Source organism: Chenopodium album, chromosome 22, assembly GCF_948465745.1.
Source record: "Chenopodium album chromosome 22, dcCheAlbu1.1, whole genome shotgun sequence".
In the NCBI taxonomy this organism is placed as follows: Eukaryota; Viridiplantae; Streptophyta; class Magnoliopsida; order Caryophyllales; family Amaranthaceae; genus Chenopodium; species Chenopodium album.
Genome location: NC_137855.1, coordinates 6,952,419 through 6,964,961, shown reverse-complemented (window position 1 = coordinate 6,964,961; position 12,543 = coordinate 6,952,419). Strand labels below are relative to the sequence as shown.

The following is a 12,543-nucleotide window of genomic DNA, read 5'->3' as shown; positions in this document are numbered from 1 at the left end:
TGTTTTGTTTTAGCGTTAACTCTTGCTTAGTATTAATGTAATTCTATTAGGCAAGATTAGGATCTCTTATGATGATTATTACTCTAGTTTAGTCTTTTTTCTCTCCCTTCTCTCTACTTAACTTTCTCTCTCTAGATTTTATTTTCTTTCCTTGTTCCTCACACTCTTGTAATTCCGCCGTCTTGGTACGATTTCTCCTTTAATTAATCTCAGTATTTTACTCTTTCCGATTTCTGTTATGTCTTGCTTAATTATTATGCTTTGTTTAGTTTTGATTATGTCCGAGTAGTTTAATTCTAGGGTTTATGGGGATCCATAATTAATATGAAGGGGTAATTTATTATTATTGATTATTGACTTTGCATGATAATTTCTTATTGAATTGTTCTAATTCTTTGCAATTGGATTATGAATCGAGCAGATGTAATTTGATTGTGAATGTTTAGCAATATTGAATTGATGAATCGAGCAGATGTTAATTCGATATTAAAGGCTATTTTCAATAGGAACTTAGATCTAGTAAATTGCGAGAGCCTGTTAGATCCATGCTGGTTAATAAATTGCGAGAGCCTGTTAATCATGTTATTTGTGCAATGTTGATTGATTGATTGTTATGTTTTATCCCGGAATATTAATTATTGGTGAACCTGTGACCCTAGGCCTTCTTATATCTGATTTTCTCCTTAAACTTAATCTTCGTAGTATAGTTTCATATTATAACAATAATTTGGTTACCTTGATAATTTAGACTATATTAATTAATTAGGAGTAGAAAGACCAGTTTTCCTGTGGATTCGACCCTACTTCCCTATCTACTTTAGTTAGAGGATTTAGGTAATACTTTTGATTAGGTGATACGACTTTAGCCTGTCAAAATTTGGCGCCGTTGCCGGGGAAACGGTTTTATTTTTATTTCTAATTGTTTTTATAGTTTAGATTATTTTCTCTTTTGCCTCAAGGGACATTAGTTCTTTGAGGTAGTACTAATATCTGTTTTTTTTTTTTTTTAGTTCTTTGTTTATGCCCAGGTGTTCCAGATCAGGTTACATTCCATTCGATCCTGAGATCGAACGCTCGTTTCATAGACAAAAGAATCTTTACAGGCAGATCTTAGCAGATTCCGGGAGTAGTGATATTCCTGGAAATCCATTACCTTCCTCTAGTGATTCGGAGCATTCTTCTGATTCAGAACTAGAGATGGGTACACCACCACCTCCACCACCTCGTAAGCTTAGCGATTATTCGCAACCATCGCTGACAGATTTTCCGCATCTTTCTCCTACGCCCGATCTCGAGGGAGTCCAGTTCGAGATCAAGCCCCAATTCATTACGATGATAGAAAGGAAGCAATTCAGTGGAGCAAAGGGTGAAGATCCTAATCTTCACATTGCAGATTTCTGTCAATACTGCAATACTATTAGGCAGAATGGGGTAACGCAGGATCAAATCAGGGAGATTCTTTTTCCCTTTTCTTTATGTGGAAAAGCTAAATTATGGTTTAATGGTTTGAATAGAGCTGCACTTGGTATTACTAACTGGGAGACTCTTGCGTTGAATTTTTATAATAAATATTACCCTGCAGAGAAAACAGCTTTATTGAGAAGCGCCATCCAGAATTTTGCCCAAGAGGCAGATGAAGCATTATATGAAGCTTGGGAAAGATTCAAGGATCTGCAGAGGGAGTGTCCCCACCACAATTTGGCGAAGTGGCAGTTGATTCAAGCTTTTTACAATGGTTTAGGAAATGCATCTAGGACAATTTTAGATTCCGCAGCTAGCGGTAGATTTATGAATTTAAATGTTGATGATGCAGGTCAGGTTATCGAAGATATGGCAATCCATAATTCCCAATATGGGAATGCTAGAGGCTTTGCTAACAAGGGCAAGCATCATGTTGATTCAGTCACTTTATTGCAAGCCCAGCTTACTTCTATTTGTCAGAAACTAGATAATCTTACTACTAACAATCCTAATTCTGTTGCTAATGTTTCTGCTGTTTCTAATAATGCTAAGGATGCTTTCTGTGAAAATTGTGGAAGTGTAGGTCATTTTGAACAAGATTGCAGGAGTTCAATGGAGCAAGTTAATGCTTTTCAAACTTACAAGCAAAATAACCCATACTCCAATTCCTACAATCCTGGCTACCGGAACCATCCCTACCTATCTTACCGTAGCACCAATGTTCAAAATCCTCCACCTCCACAACAACCACAACAAGCCCCCCCTCCACAGCAGAAATATTACCATCCTCATGCCAATCAGAAACCCCCATCACAACCCCCTACTACATCTTCTGACCCTGCTTTATCAGAAATTAGGGCAATGCTGACTAATATGCAAAAGCATATGGAGAGTAGAGACCAACAGATTGACTCTATTATAGCCCATAATAAAGTCATGGACACCCAAATTGCCCAATTGTCTTCTACCCTTCAATCTCGTCAGCAGGGAGCTTTACCAGCGCAGGGAATGCAACCAACGGATCATGCAAATGCAATCACCCTAAGGAGTGGTTCACACTATGATGGGCCCCAAATGCCCAAAGAGGATGAACCTGAATTATCTGACATTGCTAATCCTGATTCCTTTGTACCAATTTCCCCTGCAGGGCTGCAGGGTAAAATTCCTGATGCTAATATTTTTGATGATTCATTGCAGGGTACAACCCCAGGGAAGGATGCACCCCAGGAGAAGAGTAGGGAAGCACCACCAGTTATCAAGCTACCTTTTCCCAACCGTCACTTGAAGACTAAGTTGGATAAACAGTTTGGTAAGTTTTTGGAGGTTGTTAAAAATTTGCAGGTAACAGTTCCTTTCACAGAACTTATTACTCAGGTTCCTGCATATGCTAAATTTATGAAAGACATTCTGACTAGGAAGAGGGCCTTTAATGAGGTAGAAACCGTAGCATTCACTGAGGAATGTAGTGCACTTTTACAGAATAAATCCCCTCCTAAATTAAAGGATCCCGGTAGTTTTTCTATCCCCTGTCATATTGGTAATGTCTTCATTGATAAAGCATTATGTGATCTAGGTGCTTCTGTTAGTGTAATGCCATCGTCTGTTTGTGCTAAATTAAATATGGGTGATTTAAAAGTTACTAATATAACATTGCAAATGGCAGACCGTTCTGTTAAATACCCCTTAGGTATTTTAGAGGATGTACCTGTTAGAGTTGGTAAATTTTTTATCCCCGTTGATTTTGTTGTTCTAGACATGGCTGAGGACACGCAAATTCCCATTATACTAGGTAGACCTTTTCTCCATACTGCAGGAGCCATTATTGACGTCAAAAATGGTAAACTAACCCTTTCTGTAGGCGACGATAATATCACGTTTAATTTAGGGAAAGTTTTAAAAGGTCCAATGCTTGAAGAAAATTGTTATTTGATTGATGTGCTTGATATAATGGATGATATTTGTGAGGAAAGCTTACCACAGGTTCTTGCAAGGGACCCCTTGGAGGAAATTCTTTGTGGAAATTTGTCTGCAGGTGACATGAGCGTATGGAGCAAGGAGGTGGACGATATAGAAAGAGCTCTTGCCACCGAGGAATCTGATCTTAATGATTGTGTGAAGGTAGTAAATTTGGTTCAGGAATCAAAACCTGCAGAGGTGAAGAAACCTGAACTAAAACCTCTCCCTTCCCATTTAAAATATGTTTTCCTTGATGAGCAGGAATTGTACCCTGTGATCATTAGTACTGCACTGGATGACCCACAAATTTCTCAACTTTTAGAGGTTCTCCGAACCCACAAAAGGGCAATAGGGTACAGTATTGATGATCTCAAGGGTATAAGCCCTGATTTTTGTATGCACAGGATACACTTAGAGGACAATTACAAGCCCTGCGTTCAACCCCAGAGGAGGTTGAATCCTAATATGCAAGAGGTAGTCAAGAAAGAGGTTATGAAGTTACTTGATGCAGGTATCATCTATCCTATTTCTGACTCTAAATGGGTAAGTCCTGTACAGGTGGTTCCTAAGAAGGGTGGGATGACTGTCGTTAAAAATGATAAAAATGAATTAATTCCCACTAGAACTGTTACAGGGTGGCGTATGTGCATTGACTATCGTAGAGTAAATGTCGCCACTAAAAAGGACCACTTCCCTCTCCCCTTTATTGATCAAATGCTTGAGAGGTTAGCAAACCATAAGTTCTTTTGCTATTTGGATGGGTATTCGGGATTTTTCCAAATCCCGATCCACCCTGACGACCAGGAAAAGACTACATTTACATGCCCTTATGGCACTTTTGCATATCGTAGAATGCCTTTTGGTTTGTGTAATGCGCCTGCTACTTTTCAACGTTGCATGATGAGCATTTTTTCTGATTTCATAGAGTCTATCATGGAAGTCTTTATGGATGATTTTAGTGTTTATGGTTCCTCATTTGATGCATGTTTAATTAACCTAGCTAAAATCCTGAAAAGATGTGAAGAATGCAATTTGGTTCTAAATTGGGAAAAATGTCACTTTATGGTGACAGAGGGAGTAGTCTTGGGTCATATTGTATCTGATAAGGGCATACAGGTGGACAAAGCTAAAATTTCAGTGATTGAGCAATTACCTCCCCCAGTTAATGTTAAGGGAGTTAGGAGTTTCTTGGGTCATGCGGGGTTTTATCGCCGTTTTATCAAGGATTTTTCTAAAATTGCTAAACCACTAACTCAGCTTTTGCTTAAGGATGCCCCTTTTGTTTTTACTGACGAGTGTCTTGAGGCTTTTGACAGGATTAAGCAGGCTTTGATATCAGCACCCATCCCAATGAGGACATTGTCCGATCTTGGCTTGGGGGAGGATTTTTGGATTTGGTATATACTTTTCTCTTTCCTTTTCTTTATTTTTGTTTATTTTTGGTGTGTTTTGTTAGTTTAGATTTATTGCTTTTTAGATTAGTTTATTGCTTTCCTTATATGAAAAATACAAAAAAATTGAAAAATCAAAAAAATAATAAAAATACGAACCAATGAACTGTAAATCATGCTTCCCTGTGCCCCATACTTGAGAAAAATTGTTTTGATTCTTGGTATTTGATTGTGAGCATTGTGGATTTGTTGATCATGATTTGAAGTTTAATTGCTTGGATTCCTAAACATGCGTCAATTTTGTCTAACTACTTGTGAATATAGTGCTTGACTAGTTGATTTGGTTAGGAATGTGTGTTAGTTCCTGGTATGTCAATGAATTTGAGTATTGATTTGCAACGATGAGTAGTGTTTCATAACTCACTATTATGCACATGTGGAGGACGAAGGCATTTGTTCTTTTAGGTAGCCTTCAGATTTATTAGATACATTTGTTCCCTTCTTGCTACCCCTGTTGTTGCCTTGACTTTTTATTGTTTTTAGCCACATTACAAGCCATGTTTGCCCCATTGGTTGCTAGTCCCAAGCTTGGCTTGGGGGAGCTATTAGTGAGTGAGGTGAGGGAGTTTGTAGTGTGCACATTATTTGCACAATTTGGGTGAGAAGTATTTTGTGCTTGATCATATTTTTGTTTTGATGAGTTTAAAAGTGTATATATTTGAGAAAAATAAAAGTGTGATGAAAAAGAAAAAAAATAAGTTCAAAAAAAAAAATGAGAAATTTCAAAGAAAAAAAAAAGTGAACTTCTAATAATAATATAAAAAAAAAGAGCAAAAGAAAAAAAAAGCGTTTAATGTTCAAATGTTCTAAGTGAAGGTTGATCAAAAGAAAAGAAAGAAAAAATTGAGTTTCAATGTAAATATTTGAGTTTTGAGTTCAAAGTTTGTTATTCACTCTTGTTCTATATTATCATATTTTTATGAGTGAATTTTTGTAAGTATTGGGATTGATTTTTATGATTGGAGTATGTTTGGTGATTTATGTTGGAGTTGGTTATGTTGGAGATGTTGATCATTATTTATTTTGATTATTGGTTTTATTAGGATATGGCTCCCTTTTTGCATAGCTTTTCTCTCACATATTCCCAAATTTATCCTACCCTTTTCCCTAACCTTACATTACAAGCTTTAAAAGACCTTTTGACCTTGTGCATAGGGTTGTGTAAATATGAAAGTGTTGTTTATCAATGCAAGTTATGACTTGACATATTCCGAGTCGACTATTAGGTTGAGTGTATGTCTTTTTAAACACACGAGTGTTGTGAGTTTGGGAGGGCATTGTTCACATTAAAGGGGTTGGGATGGAGAGCGATCGAGTACATCTTTTACTCGCCACATAAATGAGAGTTGAGTGTGTGAGCACTAGTCTTGAATTTTATATGCTCTTGTGGTTTGCTCTATTTGACAATTGTTGGGGATGAAGGGTGATTAGATGGATAAGATTGGTTGATTTTGAAGCATGTTCACTTGATTTACCTTGAATCGTTTGTGCTTGATTTTTATATTGGGGTGAGGCATGTTTTATTTGTTCATTGAGGAGCTCTTTGCTTAGGGACAAGCAAAGGTTTGGCTTGGGGGAGTTTGATGTGTTCATTTTATATATATATTTATCCCCGTCCCTTGGTCGTAATTAGTAGTGTTTTTGGCTCCTACGAGCCACTTTTATTACTAATTTGTGTTTTCCAGTGCTTTGGTAGTTTTGCTTGAGTTTTGTAGGAATTTGCGTACTTGGAGCAATTTCCCGGGTTTTTCGAGGAGCATCTACAAGTATTGGAAGACCGCGACCGCTTTCGATAGCCCAAGGCCGATTGGAGGGATCAAATCGGTGATTAAGGGCTCGGTTATGAAGATTTGAGGACTTGGGCCAAGTTCGGAGGCCCAAGAGTTGGAGATTTCGAAGCCCATGAGCATCGCCCAAGTCCACTCTCTCCGCCCGGAGGCGCGCCCGGTCGGGCGGGCCAAATCAACATGCGCCCGGTGCACGCGCCCGGCCGGGCGCGAGAAAGCTTTTGGGGAGAAAAAGGCGGGCCCGGTCGGGCGAGCCCTTGCCCGACCGGGCGCGTGTCGTTCCTCAGAGACGATTAGCTTTCCGTTTTGTTTTGTTTTAGCGTTAACTCTTGCTTAGTATTAATGTAATTCTATTAGGCAAGATTAGGATCTCTTATGATGATTATTACTCTAGTTTAGTTTTTTTTCTCTCCCTTCTCTCTACTTAACTTTCTCTCTCTAGATTTTATTTTCTTTCCTTGTTCCTCACACTCTTGTAATTCCGCCGTCTTGGTACGATTTCTCCTTTAATTAATCTCAGTATTTTACTCTTTCCGATTTCTGTTATGTCTTGCTTAATTATTATGCTTTGTTTAGTTTTGATTATGTCCGAGTAGTTTAATTCTAGGGTTTATGGGGATCCATAATTAATATGAAGGGGTAATTTATTATTATTGATTATTGACTTTGCATGATAATTTCTTATTGAATTGTTCTAATTCTTTGCAATTGGATTATGAATCGAGCAGATGTAATTTGATTGTGAATGTTTAGCAATATTGAATTGATGAATCGAGCAGATGTTAATTCGATATTAAAGGCTATTTTCAATAGGAACTTAGATCTAGTAAATTGCGAGAGCCTGTTAGATCCATGCTGGTTAATAAATTGCGAGAGCCTGTTAATCATGTTATTTGTGCAATGTTGATTGATTGATTGTTATGTTTTATCCCGGAATATTAATTATTGGTGAACCTGTGACCCTAGGCCTTCTTATATCTGATTTTCTCCTTAAACTTAATCTTCGTAGTATAGTTTCATATTATAACAATAATTTGGTTACCTTGATAATTTAGACTATATTAATTAATTAGGAGTAGAAAGACCAGTTTTCCTGTGGATTCGACCCTACTTCCCTATCTACTTTAGTTAGAGGATTTAGGTAATACTTTTGATTAGGTGATACGACTTTAGCCTGTCACCTATGCAACCTTAAGAACTTGATGCTGGTTAGGATCGATAGTGATCACCTTGCTACACATGGTCTGACCACCCTTGTAGAGACAAGCAACCGCAACATTACTAACATGGTTGATGTACTTGCCTTGTCCATCGTGAGGTCCGTCTTGCAGTGAAGGTCGTGGCCTCCACCACCCGTGCCCCTTTCTTCCTTGGCTCGCCGGTGCTGGCATTCCCAATGAAACGAATAACGCTAATCCTTTAGGTCTTTTTGTGTGTGTGTGTGTTTTTTTCTTTACAAAGTGCCTAGCTATACCAAGGTTTATAGCTTTTTACTCCTTTTATAGTAGGTGAAGATTATTCCATGGGCTAGACTTGCTTGGTTCTTACAAAAGTATATATAAGATATGCTAATATTTTTAGATTCGAGAAAATGAAATAATTATTATGAAGTTCCTAATATATATGTGCGAAGTATCTTGATTTAAACTACTCACTCCCTTACTTTTTGCAAATTCGTTATATGCTCCTGAGATTACCCAAATCAATACTCTTGCTCTTTACATGCAGACTGTTTGAAAGACGACATGTGATCATCATCCATTGGCGTAATGTTGTTGGCGTCGTAAGAGCATCATGTCATTTATTTTATTTTATTTTATATTTAGGTACTTTCATGTAGCACCAAGTTAATCTTAATACAAAATATATAACGTGTCATGCATCATCGTGTGACACGTGCCCAAGCGGCCATTGAATATAGCAACGGTCCAAGAAAAAAATCTTGGAATAAGATAGAGTTTTTTCAATGAGAGTATCCATAAAGGGAATTCCAATTTCGGATTGAAAGAATTTGACGGCTCCTTATTCTTCCTTTCATGGCCAATTCACTCACGAAGGGCTACAAAAGCTTTTGTTGCTACTTTGGACCAATTGTGAAATTATGCATCTTTTTATCTAGAATATCTTGCCTTATATTTTACCTAGTAGTCCATTATATATTGGAGAATATATTCTTGTACATCGACTTGTGATTTTGGGCTGGATAAACACGTATGTTATAGCATATGTTCTCCTAGTAATTAACTATTTAATGTCTTAATCATCAACTATAAGTCTACAAACGATTAGCTCATTTTTTAACCAAGCTTGGATTGTCTATAATAATGCCACGTCATGGAAATATGGTTGTTTGGTTGATTATTGTTATGTCCTCACAAATACTACAAATTATTTATAATACTAGATTATTGATTTACAAATAAATTAAATAAAATTAAATACAAACATTTAATGGCTCTATGGCCCTGTTAACCTCATCTTACAAAAAAAAAAAAAAAAAAAAAAAAAAAAAAAAAAAAAAAAACCCAAAAAAAAAACAATACTCAATAAAAACAATTTAATAAAAATAATTTTATTTCAGTCAAAAAAAAATAGAAAATCTAAAATATTTTTATTTCAATAAAAATAATTTCAGTTCAAAAAAAATTAATTTCACTTTAGTAAAAATAAATTCAATTCATCATAAATAAAATGATGTGAACAGAGCTAATTCTATGTACTCATCATACGAAGTATTTGTTTGTCACATTCTAAAAAGCACAATATTGAGATGAGACAAGCTATTAGTATCAGAATAATGAATTTGCAAATGGTAGAGTAGGTTAAGATGCTTTGCTTTTGCTAAAGATTTGGTGCATGCCAACATTCCACTTCTCTAAAATGAATCAAGGTTTTCAAGGCCTAATTAATGCAAATTAATCATTCAAGGAATATTTCCTGCATGCTAGACGAGATTAGAATGGAGCGAACTAATTACAAGAGAAGAAGGTAATGGAATCCACCTCTCCCAAGCAAATTCTAGGATAGTGCGTGTGGTTTGAAATTGTGATCTCAAAGTCACAAGGTGAGTGATCCACCACCTCCACCAAGCATGCTTACTTGCTTAGTTATTTTATTTTGTATATAACCTTCGTTAAATTAAAACATGTAGAAGATGTTCTAATTATGAAAAGTATTAACACCTTTATTTTTACGTGTTTGTAGAATGTTAGTGTGTGAGGAAAAAATTCATAAAATCTTTAACATCTTTTTATAGATCATACAAAAATATTCCAGTACCTTCAAAAAAAGAAAAAAAAATAACACCTATCTAATGTAGAGGCCTTATTTCAATCCCTTCAACAATAAGGCCACCCATCAAATGATGCCCTTTAATCTCCATCATACTCATCTTCACAACCTTACCATCTCTACAAGACTCGCTGCAAAAGAAGTGTCCTAACTCGATTTCCATCCATCCATCACTGCGTGCACCTAGAAGTTTTAAATTACTTTCCTCCGACCTATGATTCACCCTTGATGCAAGAATTTCCGTTCGATTATAGTATAGTAACCACTGCATTTGGTGCTTCTTTCCTTCATCTTGGCGAAGATACACAGTATTATGGCTCACCACATCACTACCCACTTCAATTGATACTTCCATAGGCATTATTTCCAACCCATATGCACGTTTAGACACTTTGAAAATTAGATATGCTCCGTAAGTTGTGTTTGGTGATAGCATTTTAAGTTTCAAATAGCCTTGTATATCTAACCATGATGTGGTTCTTAGTTCCGCACTTTCCTTGAACCTTAAATTAAGAAAACACATACGCAAGATATATAAGATTAAATCTCGTTTACAACTCTAATTCATAATTTCATATACCCTTGTGAGTTGTGACGAGAATGGGCTAGAGATAATAAACCTTGATTGAGGAGTATGTTTCCAGGCCCAATAAATTGGGTCATCAGCCCATGCAATTGACAGATCTCTTGCTGATAATACGTAAGATTTGAGTCCAGTAATCTTGTCTAAATTAAAAATCTGCATGGCAGCTTGTCATATGTTAGCTAGACATATTATAAAAAACAATAATTGACTTTTGGTTAAAATTAATTTGATTTGACAAATCTTTTTATATAAATTATAAACTGATAAGATGAATTGACGTTAGTGCTTGACAAACCATCTCTCTAGGACAAATCACAAATTACAACTGTCAAAATATTATAATCACGACAGTGTCATAGATTATGATTGATAACTATTTATACGTAGTATATGACAATATGGCAAATTTTCAGAAGCATACATATAAGGGTATATGTAAAAATAGATTTAAAGGAACAAGTTAGATAAGAAATCCAAACATGAAGGCTTTATTCTCCTCCCTTCAATTATTCAATTTTTTAAGATAACTCAATAAGATAGAAGGACTAAATTACTACATTAGGCTGAAATAAAGGCTAATACGATAATACTAGTAATAAGATACGGAGTAAATGAATTTTGGACGAATGAAAAGAACATTACCATACTCTGTAAGACTGTAATTATCATGTTACAAAAATAATCCGTGTATGAAACACATTAATTTAACAATATGGGTCATATGCACTGGCCACTCTTGCTTGTCCACAAATAGCTAGGCCGACTATATCTCTTTGGTACATACAACTTTTTTTATTTAAAGTAAGGAGAAGAGAGGGGTAATTTTAGAAAAATCCTTGCTAAAATAAGTTTGGTGAGATTCGACTTTTGGCCTCATGCCTAAATCATGTCATCATGTAGGAATGTAGGATTTGTTTGAATCATTTCAAAAATCCTATCACACTATCCAATTACTATAATGTTTACTTATAAAAAAATCGAATACTACGTATATTGATGATTAATAAAACATATATTAGAAAGTGTGATAAACAGATTAAGTAATAAAGAAAGGAGGAAATATTAAATCTTTTATATATAGGTATATCTACCTCTAAATGAGCAACCTATATTATAAGGAGTAAAAAACAAGTAAACCGAGAATAATCATGTACTTGTACTTATCATTTATCAATTTATCATGCATGAATGTATGATGTATGTACCTAAGTAAGGCACATTTTAGTGTAATATATTAGACACTCAAAGGTAGGCAGGGTTTTATTAAGTAAGATATTGGATAAGGTAAAGTTCCTTGACTGACCTTGTTACCACCATCTATGAGAAGAGAATTGCAAAGCAAGAAAAACAACTCTTTCTTTGAATCCCACTTAAGCAAAGCTGGACCAGCCCTTGAAACTATCTCATGGTAATCCACTGGTAGGAAGCTTTCCCATACACAATCCAACTGAGCCACTGACCGGAGCTCGGAACATGCCGCCGCAGACCGGCAAACATCCCATGGGGAGGAAAGGGAAAGAATTGTAGAGACACAATCTTCTGGTAGCTCATTTAAGCTCATCATCTTCATATATGTATGTTACACAATCTATTATATATCCAAAACTATGAATTAATAATATGTATATACAAAATAATGTAACTACTATAGTTTAATTTGTGCATTATTCAATTTATGTGTGCCTATTTGATTAAAAGAATAAATCTGCTTGCCTATTTCCTATTATGCATATGGCTTTAGTTATCTCCATGTGCATAAAATGTTAAGTGGGGTAGTTTGATAGAAACTTGAGTGGACAACTTGTAACATGAAGCTAAATTTTAAGATACATGTGGTCGATATGGACCTTATGGAGTATATAGCTACTGTACAACGTAAATAATATGATGTTTACCATCCACTAGACTTAGACCCTTGTTAATCGATTATGACACATACGTACATACAAACACATCAATAAGTAAATAAGGTGTTGGTTCACTTGTTAACCTTTTACCAAGCTTAGATCTT

At 35.7% G+C, this 12,543-nt stretch overlaps 1 protein-coding gene across 1 annotated transcript; it reads right to left on the bottom strand.

Annotated features, from left to right (window-relative positions):
- Window positions 1–9,869: 9,869 nt before the first annotated feature.
- On the bottom strand, window positions 9,870–12,230 carry LOC145605689 (F-box protein PP2-B15-like). The gene is made up of 3 exons (XM_081661762.1): window positions 11,836–12,230; window positions 10,567–10,685; window positions 9,870–10,449 (listed from the first exon to the last, which is right to left on the bottom strand). The coding sequence occupies exons 1-3, from the start codon at window positions 12,100–12,102 to the stop codon at window positions 9,966–9,968; spliced, it is 870 nt and encodes a 289-aa protein (XP_081517888.1). The 5' UTR covers window positions 12,103–12,230; the 3' UTR covers window positions 9,870–9,965.
- Between the last annotated feature and the right edge of the window lie 313 nt (window positions 12,231–12,543).

Bases quoted from the DNA above. Each gene is read 5' to 3' on its own strand.
- LOC145605689 (XM_081661762.1), bottom strand. From the start codon at position 12,102: ATGAAGATGATGAGCTTAAATGAGCTACCAGAAGATTGTGTCTCTACA. The intron at 10,686-11,835 runs GTCAGTCAAGGA...GCTGCCATGCAG, and splicing joins TCATAGATGGTGGTAACAAG to ATTTTTAATTTAGACAAGAT. The intron at 10,450-10,566 runs GTTTATTATCTC...TCTTAATTTAAG, and splicing joins AAACATACTCCTCAATCAAG to GTTCAAGGAAAGTGCGGAAC.